Source organism: Pollicipes pollicipes, unplaced genomic scaffold (assembly GCF_011947565.3).
Source record: "Pollicipes pollicipes isolate AB1234 unplaced genomic scaffold, Ppol_2.1 Scaffold_2555;HRSCAF=2994_pilon_pilon_pilon, whole genome shotgun sequence".
NCBI lineage: Eukaryota > Metazoa > Arthropoda > Thecostraca > Pollicipedomorpha > Pollicipedidae > Pollicipes > Pollicipes pollicipes.
The window spans coordinates 14508060-14528780 of record NW_023596136.1 but is presented as its reverse complement, the minus strand read 5'-3'; the positions used below and the strand labels follow the sequence as shown (position 1 = coordinate 14528780).

General features: G+C 58.3%; 2 protein-coding genes across 2 annotated transcripts in view; one reads left to right on the top strand and one right to left on the bottom strand.

Annotated features, from left to right (window-relative positions):
- LOC119098431 (apoptosis-stimulating of p53 protein 1) overlaps nucleotides 1-5836 on the top strand; it is a 192630-nt gene extending 186794 nt beyond the window's left edge. Inside the window, exons 16-20 of the mRNA XM_037221350.1 lie at nucleotides 1832-2044; nucleotides 2672-2810; nucleotides 3820-3986; nucleotides 4525-4730; nucleotides 5275-5836. Of these exons, the coding sequence (XP_037077245.1) occupies nucleotides 1832-2044; nucleotides 2672-2810; nucleotides 3820-3986; nucleotides 4525-4730; nucleotides 5275-5319 (770 nt within the window). The 3' untranslated portion in view covers nucleotides 5320-5836. The remainder of the gene's footprint in view (nucleotides 1-1831; nucleotides 2045-2671; nucleotides 2811-3819; nucleotides 3987-4524; nucleotides 4731-5274) is intronic.
- Nucleotides 5837-8227: 2391 nt separating this feature from the next.
- frtz (WD repeat-containing and planar cell polarity effector protein fritz) lies at nucleotides 8228-20421 on the bottom strand. The gene is made up of 15 exons (XM_037221341.1): nucleotides 20178-20421; nucleotides 18673-18774; nucleotides 17990-18131; nucleotides 17538-17718; nucleotides 17078-17202; nucleotides 16388-16539; nucleotides 15146-15272; nucleotides 14518-14607; nucleotides 13982-14098; nucleotides 11929-12152; nucleotides 11023-11115; nucleotides 10430-10650; nucleotides 9528-9651; nucleotides 9064-9227; nucleotides 8228-8469 (listed from the first exon to the last, which is right to left on the bottom strand). Exons 2-15 carry the CDS (start codon nucleotides 18756-18758, stop codon nucleotides 8228-8230), a joined length of 2088 nt encoding a protein of 695 aa, XP_037077236.1. The 5' UTR covers nucleotides 18759-18774; nucleotides 20178-20421.
- Nucleotides 20422-20721: the final 300 nt, after the last annotated feature.

The window sequence follows — 20721 nt, the reverse complement described above, 5'->3', positions numbered from 1 at the left end:
CACATTCGCTAAAGTCATTTAAAGTAGGCGTCGCTATCCGTTATTGATTTGCTCAATAAAATCAAATCTGATGTGGAAGGCTCAGCTCGCGAATATTCTGCGGTAGTGCGTTGTAGGCGGTCATGGTGGAGTAAAGAAAACGCCGCCTTCCCGATTCGGATCTGACCACCGGCACATGAACATATCCTGCCTCGTTGTGCAATGGTGAACATGGCGTCTATGGATGAGGTGATCGGACAGCGACTCCGGCTGGGATCTTTCCAGGGTACGTTTCAGAAGTGTCAGTGTATGATATAACAACATGTTGTCAGCAGACACCCACTCGAGCTGCCGTAAAACATCGCTCACATGATCATATTTCCGACGCCCAGAGATGACTCGTGCTGCGAAGTTCAGCAGCTTCTGCAGTCGTGATGTTTGAGTAGCATTGCATGTTCCGTACACGCAGATGCAGTAACGGATGAGTGAGATGACTAGACCCTGGCCTAGAGTAATGAGTGTGGCCTGAGGCAGACTGTGCCGGCTGTGGCTGAGGCCGATAAGAACGTCAGCGCATCGCCGCACGACGTCATCAGTGTACGCAGTGAACGTCATGCACTGGTCAAATACAACACCCAGGTTTCGAACCGAAGGAGAGCTGGCTACAGTGGCGCCCATAAATTTGATGCTAGTCGGTGACAGGTTCCGAAGATTTTGACGCGTGTCGAGGACTATGAGCTGTGTTTTTCGTGCGTTAATTTTCATTCCGCTTTTGCCAAACCATTTGGACAGGTGTGAAAGATGCTGCTCCATGGATGTGATCAGCGTACCAATGTCACCGGGCCTCCCACTCGCTAAAATCTGCGTGTCGTCCGTGCATTGCGCCATACATGCGTCATGAGCATGCAGCGGCATGTCACTAGCATAAATGCTGTACAGCAGCGGGCCGAGCGCTGAGCCCTGGCAGGTTCCGATCGGGTTGTGCAATGCCGCGGACAGAGAGGAAGCGCCTCCTGGGTTCTGGACGAGAACCTGCTGAAAGTGGTTTTGGAGGTAACTCGCAAACCAACGTGCATCAACATTGTACAGCTGGAACTTTCTAATAAGTCCATCATGTGGAATAACATCAAAGCACTTGGTTAAGTCCAGTAGGCATAACAAGGTGATTCCCATTTGACCCATGGTCTCAAAAACTTTGTCGGTTACCGTGAGAAGCGCCGTGGAGCGATATGATCTAAAACCATGTTGACGAGACGAGAACAGGTGATGAGGGGTAAAATATACAAACAGCTGCTCGTAAACTACACGCTCGGTAACCTTAGCGATAGTCGGTACCATTGAGATAGGCCTGTATGTCCTCGTATAGTGACTAACCGTTGGCTTGTTCGTGGCCTTGTTATCCGACGGTGCTCAAGGAATTGGTGTGTGATGGCAATAGCCATTCAGGGTCGGTTGGAGCTCAGGTTATGCATCTCGAGTCCACCTGTGGAGGTGTTTCTTCTATCTTGCGTCCTGGCAGTTCGCACACATTCGCGTTGTGCCGTGTCCAACCTCAAAGCCGCGGTGTGGCAATCCCGACTGACGTCGCCTGCAGAGGAAGCGCTCTGCGGTTTTAGCGTGAACGTCATGGACGCTCGCGATGAGCTCCCCTCCCCTCCGATCGCCCCGCCCTCCCCGCTCCTCCGTACCGGCTCCGGCGCCCGGACGCCGGCGAGCCGCTCTGCGCTGGCCGCGGCTGACTCGCCGCTGCCTTTCAGTGGAGTCGAGCGTCGACTCGAACGCCGACAGTCCCGGTTCGGACGCCGGCGAGCCGCTCTGCGCTGGCCGCGGCTGACTTGCCGCTGTCTTTCAGTGGAGTCGAGCGTCGACTCGAGCGCCGACAGTCCCGGTTCGGACGGCGACGGGCCGCGGCCGGCCGTCGGGCCGGCGCTCCGCCGCCGCAAGGCGTCTAACCTGAAGGCGCCCGGCTCGGCTGGCAAGGCACACCGGGTCAGCTTCGACCCGCTGGCGCTGCTGCTCGACGCCAGTCTGGAGGGCGAGCTGGAGCTGGTCAAGAAGACGGCAGGTGAGTCGGGGTCAGGGAGGTCACGAGTCTTGAAGACAGGCTTGAGCTGGTCAGGAAGACGGCACGTCGCGTAGGTGCCGACCGCGGCCACGGGCAGAGGTGGTCCTCATCAGAGCCCGGCTGGGTCAGGATGTCCGTCGGTTTTGGGCTGTCAGTTCGCGTGTTTTCAAGCAATCGGAAATGGAGAGGGCTTCGGCGCGGTCGAGCGTCATCCTTTACCGCCATGCGGATTCTGTGCCGGCCGCGCCGAAATGACCGACGATCGGGCGGGCGGCCACCCGCGCGGGAAGCGAGGGAGACGGCCGCCGGGCCGGTAACGAGGGCAATGAGGGCCGAAGCCGTGCCTGCCGCGCCGTAATGAGCTCCGCGCGCCGGCCGGCCAGCCAGTGCCGTATAATGGCCGTAATGGCGACGTCGGAGCGCCGGCGAGACCCGCCAGCGGCCAGCGCTGGTGACATGCAGTCGTCCCTAACTGTGGGCACAGCTGAGGGGCCGCAGGCTGGCTGCAGAGCGTGTTTGTTCGTCGACGGCTGGCGGTGGGTAATGCCCTGTGTGTCGCCAGTGCAGCTGTTTGTCGCCGAGTGGTGTCGTGAGTGCCCGGCTGACCTCTGCCTGACCTGGCGGCAGGCGAGGTGCGTGACCCCTCGGCGTCCAATGACGAGGGCATCACGGCCCTGCACAACGCCATATGCGCTGGACACTTCGAGATCGTCAAGTTCCTGGTCGAGTTTGGCTGCGACGTCAACTCCCAGGACAGCGACGGCTGGTGAGTAGCAGATCTGGTGTCTGTGTGCCATTGTAAATTTAATATAATCTATTTACAGGCGTAAAAGAGAGCTGTCCTGTCTCATTTTACATTCATCACCAATCGAAGTCAGTAACGAGCCTTAGCCGTGGTCCTACCTCACCCTAACCATAAAGAACACTGGCCCTATGGATACCTACAGCAAGCTTTACCCTCACGTGATGAGGAAGGCACAACGCGGCCGTTATTCAGCGGTCTGCGGGCGTGCTGTCCTCGACTTCCGTGGAGCCGCAGTGGTCCGCGCGCAGGTGTTCGCTCTCGCAGTGGGGGGGGGGGGGGGGTTCCTGCGTCAGCCCATCGGGCGCCTGCCGGCCAGCAGCCCGAACTTTGTTACGCGCGTGATAGCGGATCGTCTCACGTCGATTTTGTGTAGTCATTTCTGTCTCGCTGTTGACGCTCCATGCAGACATGTTGACACAGATGGTTGGCCCATAAAAATCACGTCCACGTGCCGTGCTTGCCAGGCGCGTCAGCTCTCGGTATCCTGGCCGAGGCGGAGAATCTCGCGATAATCTCGCGATAATCTCGCGACTTATTGCCGCCGCTTTCAATGTCATTACAGTTGATCGTGACCTGCAGCGTCAGGCATCGGTGCTGATCGGGGATTTTTCCGATTGTCACACAGCCAGCTCATTAGCAGTCACATCCAATCACGAATCTTTCTCATATGCCGGCTGTTCTAGGTATTGATGTCTTGTGTCCAGCACGTGAAAAGAGCAAGGTAGATGCATGGTTTAAAGTCTAGGACGATCGCATCCCCCTTGGAGAACACGTGTGTGAATTTGTCAATGTTCTGGGCTGAGCGTTTTCGGTATAAATCACCCTAACGTTCGCCTTGGTCCCCGTGAGGCATTAAGTCACGAGGCTGTGGGAACTCGTGGGGTGCCTGAAATTGCGACCGTCACGACTTGGTCTGCGTCCGTCGTGTCGCCGACCTGTGACCTGACTGATTGTGACCTCGCCACCGCAGGACGCCGCTCCACTGCGCCGCCTCGTGCAACAACCTGCCGATGGTACGCTTCCTGGTGGAGCACGGCGCGTGCATTTTCGCCACGACCCTCTCGGACCACGAGACGGCCGCCGAGAAGTGCGAGGAGGATGAGGAGGGCTACCACGGTTGCTCCGAGTACCTCTACAGTGAGTGGCCGGTGCCGGCGACAGGTCGGCCGAGGGAGGGTGCACAGAGGCCGCGCCTGGGCCGGACTTGTCTGGCTCAGAGTTATTTATTGCGGTCAGCATGTTGTCCGGCAGCTCGAGCTCTGATGGTACAGTATCTTAAGAGGACTTGACCACAGCACATTTCCAACGTGCGGCGTTGACATTCGCCCTCAACCGTTGTCGAAGTTTCTCTTAGAGCTGTGGGATATGATGACTTTTCGTTGCTCACTGGCGGCTGTGATCTAGTTTTGTCAAAACGAAACCATATTAGTAAATTGGAGCGCGGCTAACTGGACGTGAGGTGTTTTTCTGTGATCTGGAACGCTATTTTGGCTCCTCGGGTGGCCAATTCTCACTGCACCTGACCTCTTCTGCAAACACGCGGGCATGTCACGCGCAAAGAAAGGGATTCGCCTGCCGTTGCCCCTGACGACGGCCACCTGTCCGGGGACGTCGACGGCCACCTGTCCGGGGCGGCTCCCCCGGCGCTCGGCTGATGCCCGCCGTCCCGCCGCAGGCATTCAGGAGAAGCTGGGCATCCTCAACAGTGGCCGGGTGTACGCCGTGTTCGGATACCAGCCGCAGAACGCCGACGAGCTGGCGCTGGAGGACGGCCAGGCGCTCACCGTGCTGCGCAAGGGCGACGAGGTCGAGCGCGAGTGGTGGTGGACGTCGGCCGGCGAGCCGCCGCGCGAAGGCTACATTCCCAGGAACTTGCTCGGGGTGAGGCGATGCGCCGGCCGCGGCGCTCGGTGGTACGCTGCAGCAAGCGGGGGTGGCCGACTGGTGGTGCGAAGGCGTGGCGAGGCTGGCGAGTTGCTGTTCTGAGGACGGCTTTTAATCGGAAATGTATTGGTTGGTGTTGCCGGAGAAGGTGAACAATTTGTCATCACCACCATCGTGTTTGCGTAGCTTTGTCCGTCGCCTGTTCCAGCTGTGTGTCACAGATGATGAAATTCAAGGGTGCAGGGCTCCATTCTTGAGTGTTCGACACTTCCTTCTGCGTAAGCACATGCCGTAAGGAGTGTGACTTGTCTCATCCGGGCCGGCATCACCGATTTGAACTTTCCCCATGCGCGTCCACGCCCCGCTTTCGTCATTTCCCTCGCCGCCCTCGTCCCGTCTCGACGAGTTGTCTCCTCGCAGCCCTGTGACAGCGTATTGTTCATCGGGAGCGCCCCCGGCACCGCGCCCAAACCCCGTTATCGTCAGATTGGATTTCAGGGAGCCGGGACCCCAGCTAACTAGTTGTCTGATTCGCTTTCAGCTGTATCCACGCGTGAAACCGAAGAACCAGAGCGAGGTGCCGTGAAGCGAAGGACGCTCCAGACACTAGTGCCATCTGTGAGCTAGTACAAAGGTTTGAGTGTAATGGATAACCGCCAGGGTGACATATCGGCCGACCTCTGTGACAAGATTGTGCCTTACCAACGGATATCAGGCACACGACTGCTGCATTGTCCAGATTGAATAGGAAATCTCGCTTTTTACTGAGTTGGTTTGTCCGCTAGGCCCACCTAACCGATTCTGTATACACGCCGTGTGCGTAGTTCCAGCATTTATTACGTATAGGGCTGTATCCCGGTGGCCGCGAGTCACCATTCTATGCGCTCGCGCGCGTGCATTTGCGCGGTGGGCGCCTGTTACTCTGAAGACTGCTTGTTACAGCGCGCATGAGGGTGGGCGGCGCGGCCGCGGCGCAGTGTGATACAGAGCGAGGCGCGGCGCGCGCGCGGACGCCGCGTCTCCGTACAACGGCCGCGTCTCGCGCAGTGCTGTGGGCTCGGCCCGTCTAGTATTATGTAAATATACACCGACATGTCACTGGACGGCAGCACGTATCACAGGAGTGGTGGCGGAGCCACTGAGCGGGCGGCACGGCGGCTTGGGCTCGGGTCGTGACCTCGGGTCAGGCCGTTGAGCAGGAGCATCGGACGACCTCAGCCAGGGAGAGATGACGCCGCAGATTCAGACGAAGTGGATGACCAGGGCAGCCTCGCCGTCCGGCTCTGGGACAGGGGACCGAGATGAATCATTACGCTTCATTGGACCACCTCACCGAGCGCAGTACATCCAGACTCAGCAGTTTGACGAGCGTTTGTCAGCCAGCGGTTTGGCACACGTTTGTCAGTCAGCGGTTTGAACACACGTTTGTCAGTCAGCAGTTTGACACACGTTTGTCAGTCAGCGGTTTGACACACGTTTGTCAGCACTTTGACGCGCGTTTGTCAGTCAGCAGTTTGTACACACGTTTGTCAGCGGTTTGACACACGTTTGTCAGTCAGCAGTTTGTACACACGTTTGTCAGTCAGCGGTTTGACACACGTTTGTCAGCGGTTTGATACACGTTCGTCAGTCAGCAGTTTATACACACGTTTGTCAGCGGTTTGACACACGTTTGTCAGCGGTTTGACACACGTTTGTCAGTCAGCAGCTTGTACACACGTTTGACTCAGCCGTTTGCACGCCGTGTCTACAATAGCCAGTTTAGTAACAAATGCCATATCCGGTCTAACTCTGCTATTAAAAGCTTCGAATCAAATCATCCAGCTAACACTAAAGCTCCAAAGCTATCCTGAGGACATCTGAGGAATAGAATCTCATCTACATACAACCTGCAGTTGCGTTCATTTACCCTGAAATGTTAACTACAGGAGCGAGACAAAATCTCGATGAAGGATTTAGCTATATCATTTGATAGTAACGCACGATGGACGACGTCGGATGGAATATTGCTCGGTGTGCTGAAAATTGTTAATTCACAACCATTTGTAACAGAAGCGGTCTAAAATAAAACGCGGCAGTGTTCCCACTACAGACGAGCACGATGTTAATTCAAGCTTAACTTCTCAGCAACACGCCACGAGCGACCTCGCCAGGAGAAAGAGAATCGCAGTCGCCGCATTTAACATATATAGGGACTAAAGTGACGGCAGATGCCACTATAAGCCCCAGAGTAAGAGGGCGGCAGCCTGATCACCCGCTCCGTACAGAGAGGGTGTTCCCGGGACCACCTGCCACCGGGCGCGTAGCCGGCGGCGCGGCTGGCCGTCACGCCGCGCCTCACCTGGCGGTTTGGTGCGCGGCAGGGGCCGCGGCGGCGCCGGCCGCTCGCCCTGCAGCCCGGGCGTCGGCGCCGGCGGTGGCGGCGGCGCCTCACGCCAGCCCCGCAGGCCGGCGGGCCGTGGAGGTACCGGCGGCCGGCCGTCGCCGGACAGGACGCGCTGCAGCGCCGCCGGCCGCGGCGGCAGCGGCGGCCCCTCGCCGCCCTCGGCTGGCGGTGGCCGGGTGGTGGCGGGCTCCAGCTCGACGGCCCATGGTTGACCCGGCTGCTGGAGCAGGAGGGACGGCCGCGGAGCGGGCGACCTCTCCGCCGGCGGCCCTCGCGCCCGGTCCAGATGCTGGTGCAGGAGGGACGGCCGAGGGGCGGCCGTCCGCTCCACGCCGTGGTCCCTCGGCTGAGGCTGCGGCTGGACGAGAGACGGCGCGGAGGCAAACCTCTCCACCTCGTGCACCGCCGCCCAGTGCTGCGGCCGCTGCTGCTGCTGGAGGAGGGCCGGTGGCAGGCCCAGCTCCAGCTGGCCGTCGCCGGGCGGCCCCTGGTAGCCGGCGGCGGGCCGCGCCGGCGGCGGCCGCCCGGTTCCCTCTGACGCCAGCGGTCCGGCCGGCTGGAGGGGGTCAGCCTCGGCGGATGGGCGCGGCCCGGCCATCGGCTGGGAGAGGTGGGCCGCGCGCAGCTGGGCCGCCTGTGGCGAACACGCTCTCCCGTCACGCAGAGCAACATGGTCAGGCCCCGCTGCTCAGGGGCAGTGTACAGCCAGCGTGCTGGTGCGAGCCCAATGGCCCTAGGGGTTATCAGTGACAAAAAACACGCACAATCAAATTGTGGTCTCAGCCACGAAGTTGAAATATATTGCTCAGAATTTATCATTGTTTCGGACATATCTAATGAGGAAATGAAAGTGTGGGTTTACGGATCTGTAGTTTGCGACAATGGCCTCTCATGCACACGTAGCATGCGCTTAATTACAATGGCTTCAAGCAGTTTGCACACAACCAACTGATTCAATCAACAATCAACACAACACAACACAACACAATCAGCTGATGCACTGATCACTTCTGAAGACGGGAAAGGTCAGAGAGCAATCAACACAACACAACGCAACACAATCAACACAATCAAATGATACAATGATTACTCCTGAAGACGGGAAGGGTCAGAGAGCAGCAGCCTTGTTGCCCAACGCTGCCTCTCCTGCCGCCCCGCAAGCCATCGGCGGACAGGCGGGGCGGTTCACCACCAAGCCGGCCGTGCTCACCAGCGTCTCCTCGTCCTCCTGCCTGTCCGGCGGCTGGCCGCGAGGCTCGTCCGAACGCTCGTCCGACCGCTCGTCGCGCTCGCTGTGCCAGGACGAGCTGCAGTCGGACGAGCAGGAAGACGTGTCGCCGGACTCGGAGCCTGCGGACGAGGCCGGCTACAGCTGCCGCGCGCCGCCGGTTGGACGCCTCTGACCACTGCGCGCCTTATCAATGATACAGCAGTAGGCCACATGATAATAAGAGCTGGATAATTGCACACGTTTTCTCAGCATGCAACACATATGAACTGTAACAATGGGCGATAACTACTCCACACAATTCTTCTAGAGCGCCAAACTGCTTCCCAGGGGGCAGCTTCCACTGTGCCGACCAACCTCATAACTGACCCACTAAACGGAAGGAGAACGGTACCAGATCGCGCCAGCGCTTCCTACGCCTGTTTTAAGCGCCCTCCCCGCCGGCGCTGCGCGGCCCGACCGCCTGAACGCGCCCGTCAGCGGCGGCGGCCCGGCGAGCAGCGGCCGGGCCCGTACCGGAGGTGACGGACGAGGCGCTGTCAAGCTCGGCCCGTACCGGAGGCCACGGACGAGGCGTTGTCAAGCTCGGCCCGTACCGGAGACCACGGACGAGGCGCTGTCAAGCTCGGCCCGTACCGGAGGTGACGGACGAGGCGCTGTCAAGCTCGGCCCGTACCGGAGGCCACGGACGAGGCGCTGTCAAGCTCGGCCCGTACCGGAGGTGACGGACGAGGCGTTGTCGAGCTCGTCCGCCTTGGCGAGCGCGGCCGCCGCCAGGTGCGGGTCCCCGGCCCGCAGCGCCGCCCGCTGCAGGTCCATGAAGAGGTCGTGGTCGCGCAGGTCCAGCGCCAGACGGTACGCCTTCTCGAAGCACTGGTGTCTGCCGTGCCACACACCGGGACAAGGTTGTATTCGCCGGTGACGTTTCAGCTGGTGCACCTTTTCGAAACGCTGGCGCCGTCTCCATCAATACCACAGGGCGTTCACAAACCCGGGAGGCGATATCCAAGACCGAACGTGACGGGCTTTACGGGTCGGACTGCAAGCGTCGCCGGCCCCAGCGGTGCAGACTCGTCCCCATCCGCCAGCCACGCCAGCCACCAGCCGAGCTGAGCAGCGTCGGCGCGCCCGCAGCCGTCCCCGACGTGCGGCGCCATGCGTGTCCGGTGCTGCGGCTCACCTCAGCAGGTGGTGGAAGAAGCGGCGCGTGATGTTGCGCACCCGGTCGCCGTACATGTTCTCCACGGGCCGGGTGAGCGCGCGGACCGGCGCAAGGTAACTGCCCAGCGCCGCCTCCAGCTGGGCTGTCGACCCAAGACCGCGTCACCATACCACGCGCAGACATCGCGGAACAGAGCAACGGAGCAACACACGTCACAGTATTTACGCAACCAAAGCAACAGCCCGTTACAAGAGTCGTGCATAACTTGTCCTAAGAGTTACCTTCCTGACACCATATGCTTTGAATGCACGCTAGATTGTGAGTGGTAGACTGTTCGCAGGTATTACAGAACGAGCAAACAGCACTCATCTTCTCCACCATAATCCTTTCCGCAGCTCAGCCGTCCAATTACTCAACCGCTCTGCCATCCCCAGCTCTTGCTTCAAAACCTCAGCCCGCACCGAACCAAACCATAACGCAGACGCCTTGTCCCGTCTGTTTCCGCGCTCTGGCTGCAGCGCCCACAGCCACAGCGCGCACCCTTCCCTCCCCCCCCCCCCCCTCCCCCCTGGCACGCCGACGCCTTGTCCCATCCGTTCCCCGCGCTCTGGCTGCAGCGCCCGCAGCCACAGTGTGTACCCTACCCTACCCCCCCCCCCCCCCCCCCTGGCACGCCGACGCCTTGTCCCGTCCGTTCCCCGCGCTCTGGCTGCAGCGCCCGCAGCCACAGTGTGTACCCTACCCCCCCCTCCCCCCCCTTGGCACGCCGACGCCTTGTCCCGTCCGTTCCCCGCGCTACGGCTGCGGCGCCCGCAGCCACAGTGTGTACCCTTCCCTCCCCCCCCCCCCCTGGCACGCCGACGCCTTGTCCCGTCCGTTCCCCGCGCTCCGGCTCCAGCGCCCGCAGCCACAGCGCGTACCCTCTCTGGCCGGCGTGAGGGGCAGCTTGAGCAGGTGGTTGGCGATCATGTAGAGCCCGGCGAGCGCCTCGTCGCCTTGCTGCTCCCAGTTCAGCGACGCCAGCAGGTTGATGGCCGCGTCCAGCCGCCGCTCGCTGACGTAATCGCTGATGACGTCACTAGGATGGACGCGGCCCTTGTTGGGTCGGCTGACCTGGAGGCAGAGTAGCGCCATCGGGCCCCTGCGGAACAGAGGGAGGGCGTAACTACCGACACCGGCAGGGGACGCGGTGGCGGGCGACCCTGCGCACAGCGTGCCTGCTCTGATCCAGGGTTACCTGACCTTGAGTTAAGGGCAGTGGATGATCAGGCTTGAAAAGTCATCAGGCAATTGGGACGGATCATGTTGTGAAATTCGTAATGGCCCGTCGAGCGCCGGACGCGAATTTGAGCCGTGCGCCCAAGTCTTTCGTGGACCACTGGTGTGGTCGCCACGCGTGCCATCTATCTCATCACGTGCCCCGGCATCGGACCCACATAACCACCGCCATAGCCAACCCCCTCCCGTCAGGCCGATGCGGTGTGTGTCGGTCCGTGGAGACGCGCCCACCCACCGGACGAACGTGACGAGCAGCGACTGCAGCACGTGCCCCTCCTGGGACATGACCTCCGGACAGTGCAGCAGGCGTGACACCCGTGGCTTGAACCTGCAACAGCGCACGCCACCGACCGCCGCGGCCGTCTGACTTCATATCGCTGGTGTATCCGGGAGGCACGAGACGCGGCCGCATAACACGCTCCGGGAGAAGGAAAATGCAAATCTGTACAATGCTCGCCAGGCGAAATCAAACTCGCTGTTGACCATAGCAAGACTTCAACAGGCATGGAATCAACGCTACCGCATGTATTCAATAGTGCCCGAAAAACAACGCACCTTATCCTGCCAACAAAGCGTTCTTTAAAGCTCCTGGTTGATTTCTCCGTATTTCCAGGTCTAACGTGGTCGCGTTGTTGTTGTTATTTACGCATCGCGCTGTCATTATGAATCGAACCAAATAGTAAACTTCTTGGAATCATTGGTCGCTAGAAAGAACACGAATAAAGAGCAACTTATTCTTACGGCAAGACCTATTCCAAGGGCAAGACGAAATAACGGCGATGTGCCACAGAACTCCGCTTCGCGAAAGCGTGCACTACGACTAAACACAAAACACGCCGACTGTCCTCGAACCTCCTTAATGTTAACAGGACACGAGGACGTACAACACCAACCCACATCCCAAACATGTCAAACCGCACAAACAAAGCAAGCTAACAGACCACATCGACCCATAGGGATCAAACCTGACAGCCAACGGCGGAGGACAAAGCTGACGTCGACTGTAAGAAAACAAACGAAAAACATGTTACAGCTTGCTTACCTGACTGGCTTGCTCTGTCCTTCACTCAAGCCATCCGAGACATCCCTGAGCACACCACACAAGGCGAGAGGCCCCGGTCGAACCCGCTGCCCGACTAACCTGAAGTACTGTCCGAGCCCGAGGCCGGTCCGCGGTCCCTGGACCGCGGCCGACGCCGGGGTCACGGCCGGGGTCCAGGTGGCGGTCGAAGCCGCCGCGTGGCCATGCCCCAGCAGCTGCAGCGGCAGCTGAGAGAGCGCCAGGTCGTAGCAGCGCAGCTGGCCCGTCTCGCTGCTGACGAACGCCAGCGTGCTGTGCGGGTGCCAGGCAGCGCGACACGGCGTCTGCCGGGTCACCGCAGCGAGGTCATCACACGGCGGAATACCGGGTCAGCCGGTCACCACACGGAGGCACACGGGGTACCAGGTCACCACACAGCGGCACACGGGGTACCAGGTCACCACATGGCGGCACACGGGGTACCAGGTCACCGCACAGCGGCACACGGGGTACCAGGTCACCACATGGCGGCACACGGGGTACCAGGTCACCACATGGCGGCACACGGGGTACCAGGTCACCGCACAGCGGCACACGGGGTACCAGGTCACCACACGGCGGCACACGGGGTACCAGGTCACCACATGGCGGCACACGGGGGTACCAGGTCACCGCACAGCGGCACACGGGGTACCAGGTCACCACACGGCGGCACACGGGGCACCAGGTCACCGCACAGCGGCACACGGGGTACCAGGTCACCAGATGGCGGCACACGGGGCACCAGGTCACCGCACAGCGGCACACGGGGCACCAGGTCACCAGATGGCGGCACACGGGTTACCAGGTCACCGCATGGCGGCACACGGGGTACCGGGTCACCGCACGGCGGCACACGGGGTACCAGGTCACCACATGGCGGCACACGGGTTACCAGGTCACCGCATGGCGGCACACAGGGTGCCGGGTCACCGCATGGCGGCACACGGGTTACCAGGTCACCGCATGGCGGCACACGGGGTACCAGGTCACCGCACAGCGGCACACGGGGATACCGGGTCACCGCACGGCGGCACACGGGGTACCAGGTCACCGCACGGCGGCACACGGTGTACCAGGTCATCACATCATCACACGGGTCACTTGATCATCACATGGCATCTCAGGTCATCCGGTCATCACACGGCGGCACACGGTGAACCAGGTCATCACATCATCACACGGGTCACTTCGTCATCACACAGCATCTCAGGTCATCCGGGCATCTCCCAGTGTAACACGAGTCACCCGGTCATTACATCATCGATCGTTGTCGAGTCCGGGGCACCAGAGATAGATCGTCACACGTTACACCGTTCACTAGGTAATCACATCGTGTCACGCGGAATATCCGGGCACACGTGGTCGCAGCGGTCTTACAGCCATCACACGGCGTCGTTCAGGTCACCACGTCATCAAATGACGCAAGACGGATCTCCGCACGGACTGCGATTACCGCGTCATCAAATGGGTCATACCGGCCACTAGATCAACCACTGCTTGTAGTCCCATAACCGTCCTCTGGCCATATCAGTGAGGAAGTATTGATCCCGCCATCAGAGAGATTAAAAGAGGTGCTAGTGCGGCCAACAGAAGTCACCGCATGGAATAAGGGATTACCAACCTGATCATCAGCTGGGTTCTAAAGGGGCCAGGGCCTCAGTATACGTAACACAAATGACCTTACCTGAGGCTGCACACAGATCCACAAGTCATCCCTGACATATGATGAGTACGGATGACGCACGGGCAGCACGAGCTGCTGCGGCAGCATCAGCTTTGACGTGGGGTCAATGACTGGAGACATGCACAGCTCACAATCACCGGACGGATATTGGGTGAAGAGTAAGACATGCGACTGCCACACCGTTCTCGAACCTGTTATATGACATTCCATGGTCATGTTGGTATGTGACACATTTGGTGGCTGAGATATCGAAGGTGGTGGCTGATGCCTGGGGCATCAACGTGACTTTGGCCACACAGTGGAAGCCATCAAGACATGACACGCACTGACAACTCCCACTATTTGACCAGAGGCCTGAAATGAGCAGGTCGGTTCAACTTGCCACAGCGAGGTCTAAAGACAGGTCAGATAACGCTCGGGGTATTTGTGCCACCAGCGGACTCTCACCATCTGTATCTGGACCATGTGCGTCATCTGGCGGGCGCAGTTGTGCAGTAGCAGCGAGTTGTCAGCGCAGCCCAGCAGGAGGCGCCTCTCGTCCGGAGAGAGGGCGGCGCACAGCACCTTGCGAGACAGTCCACAGTCAGAGGTCTCTGCTGTGTCGCTCTGTGACCGAGAGGCGCCTCTCGTACAAAGGGACGGGGGCGCACAGCACCTGGCGAGACAGTCCACAGTCAGAGGTCTCTGCTGTGCCGCTCTGTGACCGAGAGGCGCCTCTCGTACAAAGGGACGGGGGCACACAGCACCTGACGAGACAGCTCACAGTCAGGGGTCTCGGCTGTGTCGCTCTGTTACTAGGAGGTGTCTCCCGTTAAAGAGCGCGGTTTTGATGGGATCGCGATGACATAAACGGCGTTAAGATACCGCGCTAAGACCCCAATCTGACAAAACACCAAAGTATAACGACGGTGACGTGCGACACCACAAAACAGCATTTCCCATCGTGTCCCATCCATTGTAACCAGACTCAGGTCTGTGATTACCTCCGACGTTAATGGGATGGTGATGGCAGTCAGCTGTTGACAGGTGGCAGACGAGATGTCGTACGTGCTGTGCTCGACCAGCACCTCGTCCTGAAACGCGACACAGCGGCTGGAGAGGCCGCACCGCCGGCCGACACAAGAAACGGCCACCGCGGACATACATGCCGGACAGCTGGTGCGGCGTTTGGTGGATAACGGGAAGTTGAACAGAAGTCACCCAAGAGGTCAGTAGCAGTTGAAAGGACCAAGATGAACTCTGGAAATGGCAAACTACCCGGTCAAAGCGACCAACACTTGCGCGGTCTCAACGTGAGTGCACAGATTAGCGCCGCCTGCGTAATTCAGTCTGGCGGGCAGGCGTTGGTTAGCGTGTTATCAGAAACTGGGCCATTCTTCTCAACAGCATGAACGCGGCGTTAACCACCTCCCTATGACCTCTGGATGGGTCTCGTGACAAAGACGTTGGGAGTGATGCCCTCAAATTCCCATCGTAAACCCACCCGGACTAACCAAATACGACAGTGGTACACAGTAGTACGACTACAACTCCCATCTCACCAGGTGTCCGCTCCCCCCTGTAAAGCCTGTGACATGCGACCTGTCGAGCCTGTGACCTCCGACATCTCACCGTGTTGGTGAGGCTCTGCTCCACCGTGTAGAGCGTGTCGGGCCGCAGGTGGCTGAACTGCACCAGCAGCGGGTCGTGGTGCGTCTTGCAGTAGCTCAACAGCTCCAGACGCGTGCCATCCGGCGAGCTGTGCCAGGGCGGCGCCGTCACACACAGCGCTGGCACAGCGCCGTCACACACAGCGAAGGCGCGACACCGTTACACACAGGGCAGAAGCGGCACCGTCACATACAGCGAAGGCGCCGTGCCGTCACACACAGCGCAGGCGCGGCACCGTCACACACAGCGAAAGCGCCGTGCCGTCACACACAGCGCATGCGAGGCACCGTCTCACACAGCGACGGTGCGGCACCGTCACACACATTGAAGGCGCGTCACTGTCACACACAGCACAGGCGTGACGCCGTCACACACAGCGCAGGCGCGACGCCGTCACACACAGCGCAGGCGCGACGCCGTCACATACAGCGCGGCCGCGGGTATGCACCAGCTGGGTGGCGCAAACACCCAGCAATCACGGCACACAGACCAGCCGTCGTACTGACCACGGGTGGCCGACCAAACACTACAGCCGTATTGTCACACATGCACAGCATGTGTCACACATCTACATGCACAGCAGGTGGCGGGCGGTGAGGATCGCAAACCATGGCAGGGCTTCCACAAACCCCGCCGCCACCCACTACCAGCGCAAGAACAGGGCAGCGCAGGGCAGGGCTCCAGCGTCTACCTTCGTTCCCTGTCATTGGAAGAATACGGCAGGGTGGCGAGGGGTGCAGCAGAGCAAAGCAGGGCTACAGGATCTCCCTACGCTCGCAACCATCGGAAAAACAAGGTAGGGTAGCGGGGGGTGCTGGGGGGGGGGGCTGGGCTGGGCTGGGCTGGGCTGGGCTGGGCTGGGCTGGGCTGGGCTGGGCTGGGCTGGGTTCGGTAGGGCAGGGTGGGGCAGGGAAGGACAGTAGAACGGGGCAGGGCAAGGCAGGGCAATGAAGGGCAGGGCAGTGCATCGCAGTGCAGGGCAGGGCAGGGCAGGGCATCACAGCGCAGGGTAGAGCGGGACAGCAGGGCAGACCAGGGCAGGACAGCAGGGCAGTGCAGGGCATCGCAGCGCACGGCAGGGTGGGACAGCAGGGCAGGACAGGGCAGGACAGGGTAGGGCAGGGCAGGGCAGGACCGGGGCAGGACAGGACAGGACAGGACAGGGCAGGGCAGGGCAGGGCAGGACAGGTCGAGATGCCTCACGCCTGGCCGGTGTCGGCGGCCGGCGAGGACGGCGGTCCGGTTGACACGCCGTACACCAGCACGTTGGCGCGGTCCTGGTCGCGGCCGGACGGCGTCCACGGTTGGATCTCGCCCACGGCGGCGCTCCACCACACGGCCACCTGCTGCGCCACCTGCCGGAAGGTAGCACACGCTGCAGCGGGCGCGGGTCGGGTGGCATCCCAGGGACAGTCGCGTGATGGAGAGGGTAGGCGTGACGTACTGCAGAGCCGAGACGTAACATGCTGGACAGATGTGTCCTCCGCCGGGCCGGACCACATGCTGTGATATCTGTCCAGCAGGGGGACATGCTGCAGCAATTGGGAGACATGTGGGCCTAGTTTACGACACCACTCCAACCGTACCCAGCCTGACCACCTGCGGATCACACTGAGGTCTGCTGGATCGTCCAGTGCTTAAGTGCAAGCCCCGACGGTCACTGTATGACACAGGGGACAAACCGAGACCATCCCAGCCACACGATGTCACTACTGACCCACCGCCAAACGGCAGTCAGCCTCGAAGCGCTGCTTCTCCAACACGCCCCGCCCCGCCGCTGTGCTTGCCCACCTGCGGCGCGAGTCGGCCGACGGGCGCCAGCGGCGCCGGCGGCGGCGGCAGCGCCAGGCGCCGCTCGGTGCGCCGCGTGGTCGGGCCGGGTAGCTCCCAGACGGTGGCGCGCGGCTCGAGCACCGACAGCCGGCCCCAGCGCTCCCAGCAGACCGGCCGCTGCAGCGCCAGCAGCGTGATGCGGTTCTCCGGGTGCGTCAGCAGCATGAACAGCTCAGTGAGCACGGCTGGCGGCGCGACGGTGCGTTACACGGCGGCGCTCAGGTGGGCACGCCGCGGCACGACACACCCGGCCGCCGTCGCGACAGCCCCGTCAGCCGGCCACGGCCGCCCCTCGGCCATTGTGCACCCGCGGCGAGCATCTGCCTTCTGAGCCGAGCTGCCGCTGGCCACGTGTTCAGGGCTACAATGCCGAATACCCACGGCTGAGCGGCACAAGCCAGGTGTTGGACCTCTCACGAAAGTGAATCGCACCGCATTCTCACAGCAACTGTAATGAACCACAGACATCTGCGTAGCCTCGTACAGGGAGCACCCGCCTGACGCGAAGGCAGACACGTACCGCTGACCACCTGGTCGGAGCCCATCTTGCCCACCAGCGTCTTGTCGATGAGCAGCCGGTCGACGTTTCCCGTCTGGAAGTTGACCCAGAGGGTGACCAGCGTGCCGGACTCGAACAGCAGCAGCAGCAGGTTCAGGTGGTGCCAGCTCTGGTAGCTCAGCTTCTGCGTGTCCAGCAGCTCCTGAAGCACAGCAGCACCGATGAGGTCGCCACATGCGATTATAACTGCCTTGCAAGCCCACCTCGCCGTGATCACGCGCAACCAATGACATCGCATCGCCATACCACTCTACCCAAACCACCGGTGTCAATTTTGTGACATGAATTGACAAAGCATAATTAATGGTACACTACCCACCCTGAACAATTAGCCGGCTTCATCAGCGTGTTCGGCTTGCATCACAGCCACCTGACGCGCGCCGCGGGTACAACCACGCGCGGCGCGCCCTCACCTCGAGCTGTTTGAACGAGTCGCGGTCGCGCGTGCGTCGCTTGTTGGCCAGGCGCGTGGTGATGCCTCGAGCGTCGGCGTACGACTCCTTGATCCGCTGGTGGGTGGACTTCACGCCTGAGCTCTCCGTCTTGTCATGAAACCTGGAAAACGCGTGAGATACGCATACATGTCCCGGCACGGTTATTGTCGGTGGTTAGTGGTTATTAGCAATGCAACGTCCCCAGTCGACGCCTCAAAATGACATCAAGTGATTCACATTCCAACAGGATTAGATCAGCGCTGAACATTCAGGGGCTTCATGGAGTCCCCACTGCCATACCTGTGCTTGCCTCTGATTGGAGTCGGAAGCAATACCATGCTCAGTAAGAACCCGAGTGGGGGTTGTCTGCCAGGGCATCGGTGAGTACAACACACATGCATAGGCAACTGTAATTGGATCGCCGAAAATGCTCTCTTTAGCCTTCCATGAAGCCCATGAAGCAGTGCCACCAAATCTATATTGGCAGTATCTCAAGTCTGCAACAGTAAAGTTGACTCAAAATTGCACTGTGCTAATCAGAGCCAGATCTAGAATCAATATCATGCAGCATGAGTGAAAGTCAGCATCAGTTCCATGGAAGCTGGATCAAGGAAACATCTCTGGCAACCGCCACTCATTTTAACCCCAGTCACATCACTCACTTGAATGCACCAACATCATCTGGATGAACAATGACATCTTCACTGTGGGTCCAGAAGTGTGCTTCCATTAGTAGTGATGCCATCATGAAGTGTGCTGGTCAGCTGCAAAACACAGAGGTTGTTAAATTCTAAAAAGGTGTTGAGTTATGAACAAACTAACTTGATAACTTTTATCATCATACAGGGTTTTTGATGGCTTCAGTCATGACTAGCAAAAATGCTCAGTTGTATACAGTTGTACAGTTGGATTCAGCTGCTTCAATAAGTGTGATTCTGCATGATGCTGAATGTCAAAACTATGTCAAACTAGTCAAATGTCAAACTAGTTTATCTGGCTAAAACACCTGTCTTCATATTCACCCACTCATGGCAGGATGGGCCTGAGTAGCTTTAACCATCATCCTGGGCAGAACTTTGATTGTTTATGTGAATCTTATGCAGGGGTTTAACTTTATGCCTGGATATGTTTTACCTCAAAGCAAGATTAATCATGAGCTTGGCATGACCTAACCAACAAACTTTAAGCATATCTTTAGCTTTAAATGTGATGTAGCATGTAATGTTAAGAGCATCACAACAGCCCCAATCATTTTGCAGTCATTCTACCAAATTTTAGGGGGCCAGCACCTGCCTCCTATTCCTCACATCAGAATAAGTTTCCAAAAAGAAAAACAGAATAAAGCAACACTGGATGCATCAAGAGATCATAACAATAACACTCCATTTCAAAGTGGAAACTGGAGGTTCCTGCCTCATCAAGATGTTCTATGAGCCTTTAATATTGGCATGGAGGGTGTCATATCAAGCATTACAAGCTTCTCAGGACAAAATGATGGAAGATATGTGCACCAACTGAAAAAGAATGGGTGAAATTTGGAGAGCACTGCAAAGCTTTCAGGCCAAAGAGCTGTCACAAACATAAAAATGATTCACTTTGATAAAAGGTGGCACAGCAGTCACTAAGCAGTAATAGCGTGAGTGAGTGAGTGTTAGTAATAATAGACTAAGCTAACTAAGCAGTAATAGAGTGAGTGAGGCACAGTGAGTGTTAGTCATAAACATACAATTTTGTTATAAATAAATTAAATTGCATGACTGTCTTTACTGTATGACTTAAAGTCTTATCTAGAATACCTAAAATGAGCTTAAGTCTGAGTAGCTACCAGCTAACAGCTTTGTTTTGCATGCATCCATTGCCTTATTTTATACTCAATGTTAATAGGTGCACTGGACAGGCAACAAAGTTATACCCACATATCTACTCCAGCATGTATCAAACATGAGTCTCTCCCAAAATTAGACCAAAGTTCCTGATCACAGTGTGGGCGAGGGACCCCATAAAATAGGAGGCTTTTCACTGCTACACATCTAAACTGACAATCACAAATTATGTGATTTGCAATTTCTTCAAAATGAGCAAATTAATCTTGAACTTTGTTTGGCATGCACAAGTGAGCTGTGCATGTCACAGACACCACACTGCATAACATGCAGTTATACTTAACATGTCATGAAGGAGCTGCATCACTGCAAAAATATGGGTGGTTGCATGCTGCAAATCTGAGCACTCAGAGTCCACCACATGGTTACTGCCAATTTCAGCACACAGAGCTAATATTGCAAGGAGTTTTGATGTTGCAAAGCTAACTTTAGGCAGAAATGGTATCAAACAGCATTTTTCAGGCAAAAATTACTTGGAAATTCAGCACTATTTGGCCCGAGCTGAGTTCAGTGGCAATAATCACGAGGTTCAGCACACAGATGTTGTATAGCCTTTGGCCTGGCGGACAAATTTTCTCAGTCTGGCATAAATGCACAATCTCATGACTCATGCTACTATATGTTCTCCACCTCATAAACACGATGCAGTTGCTTTACCACAGCAAATAAAAGAGGAGTAACCATTATTTTGTTTTGATTTCATATATCACTTTTCTTTTTTCTGTTGTTCAACAAATAAATCTGACTTATGTGTTCAGCATTACGATTGCATTCCTCGTCCTCCTGTTCACTGATTGCTTTCATCGCATCATCAGTCTGCATGAAATC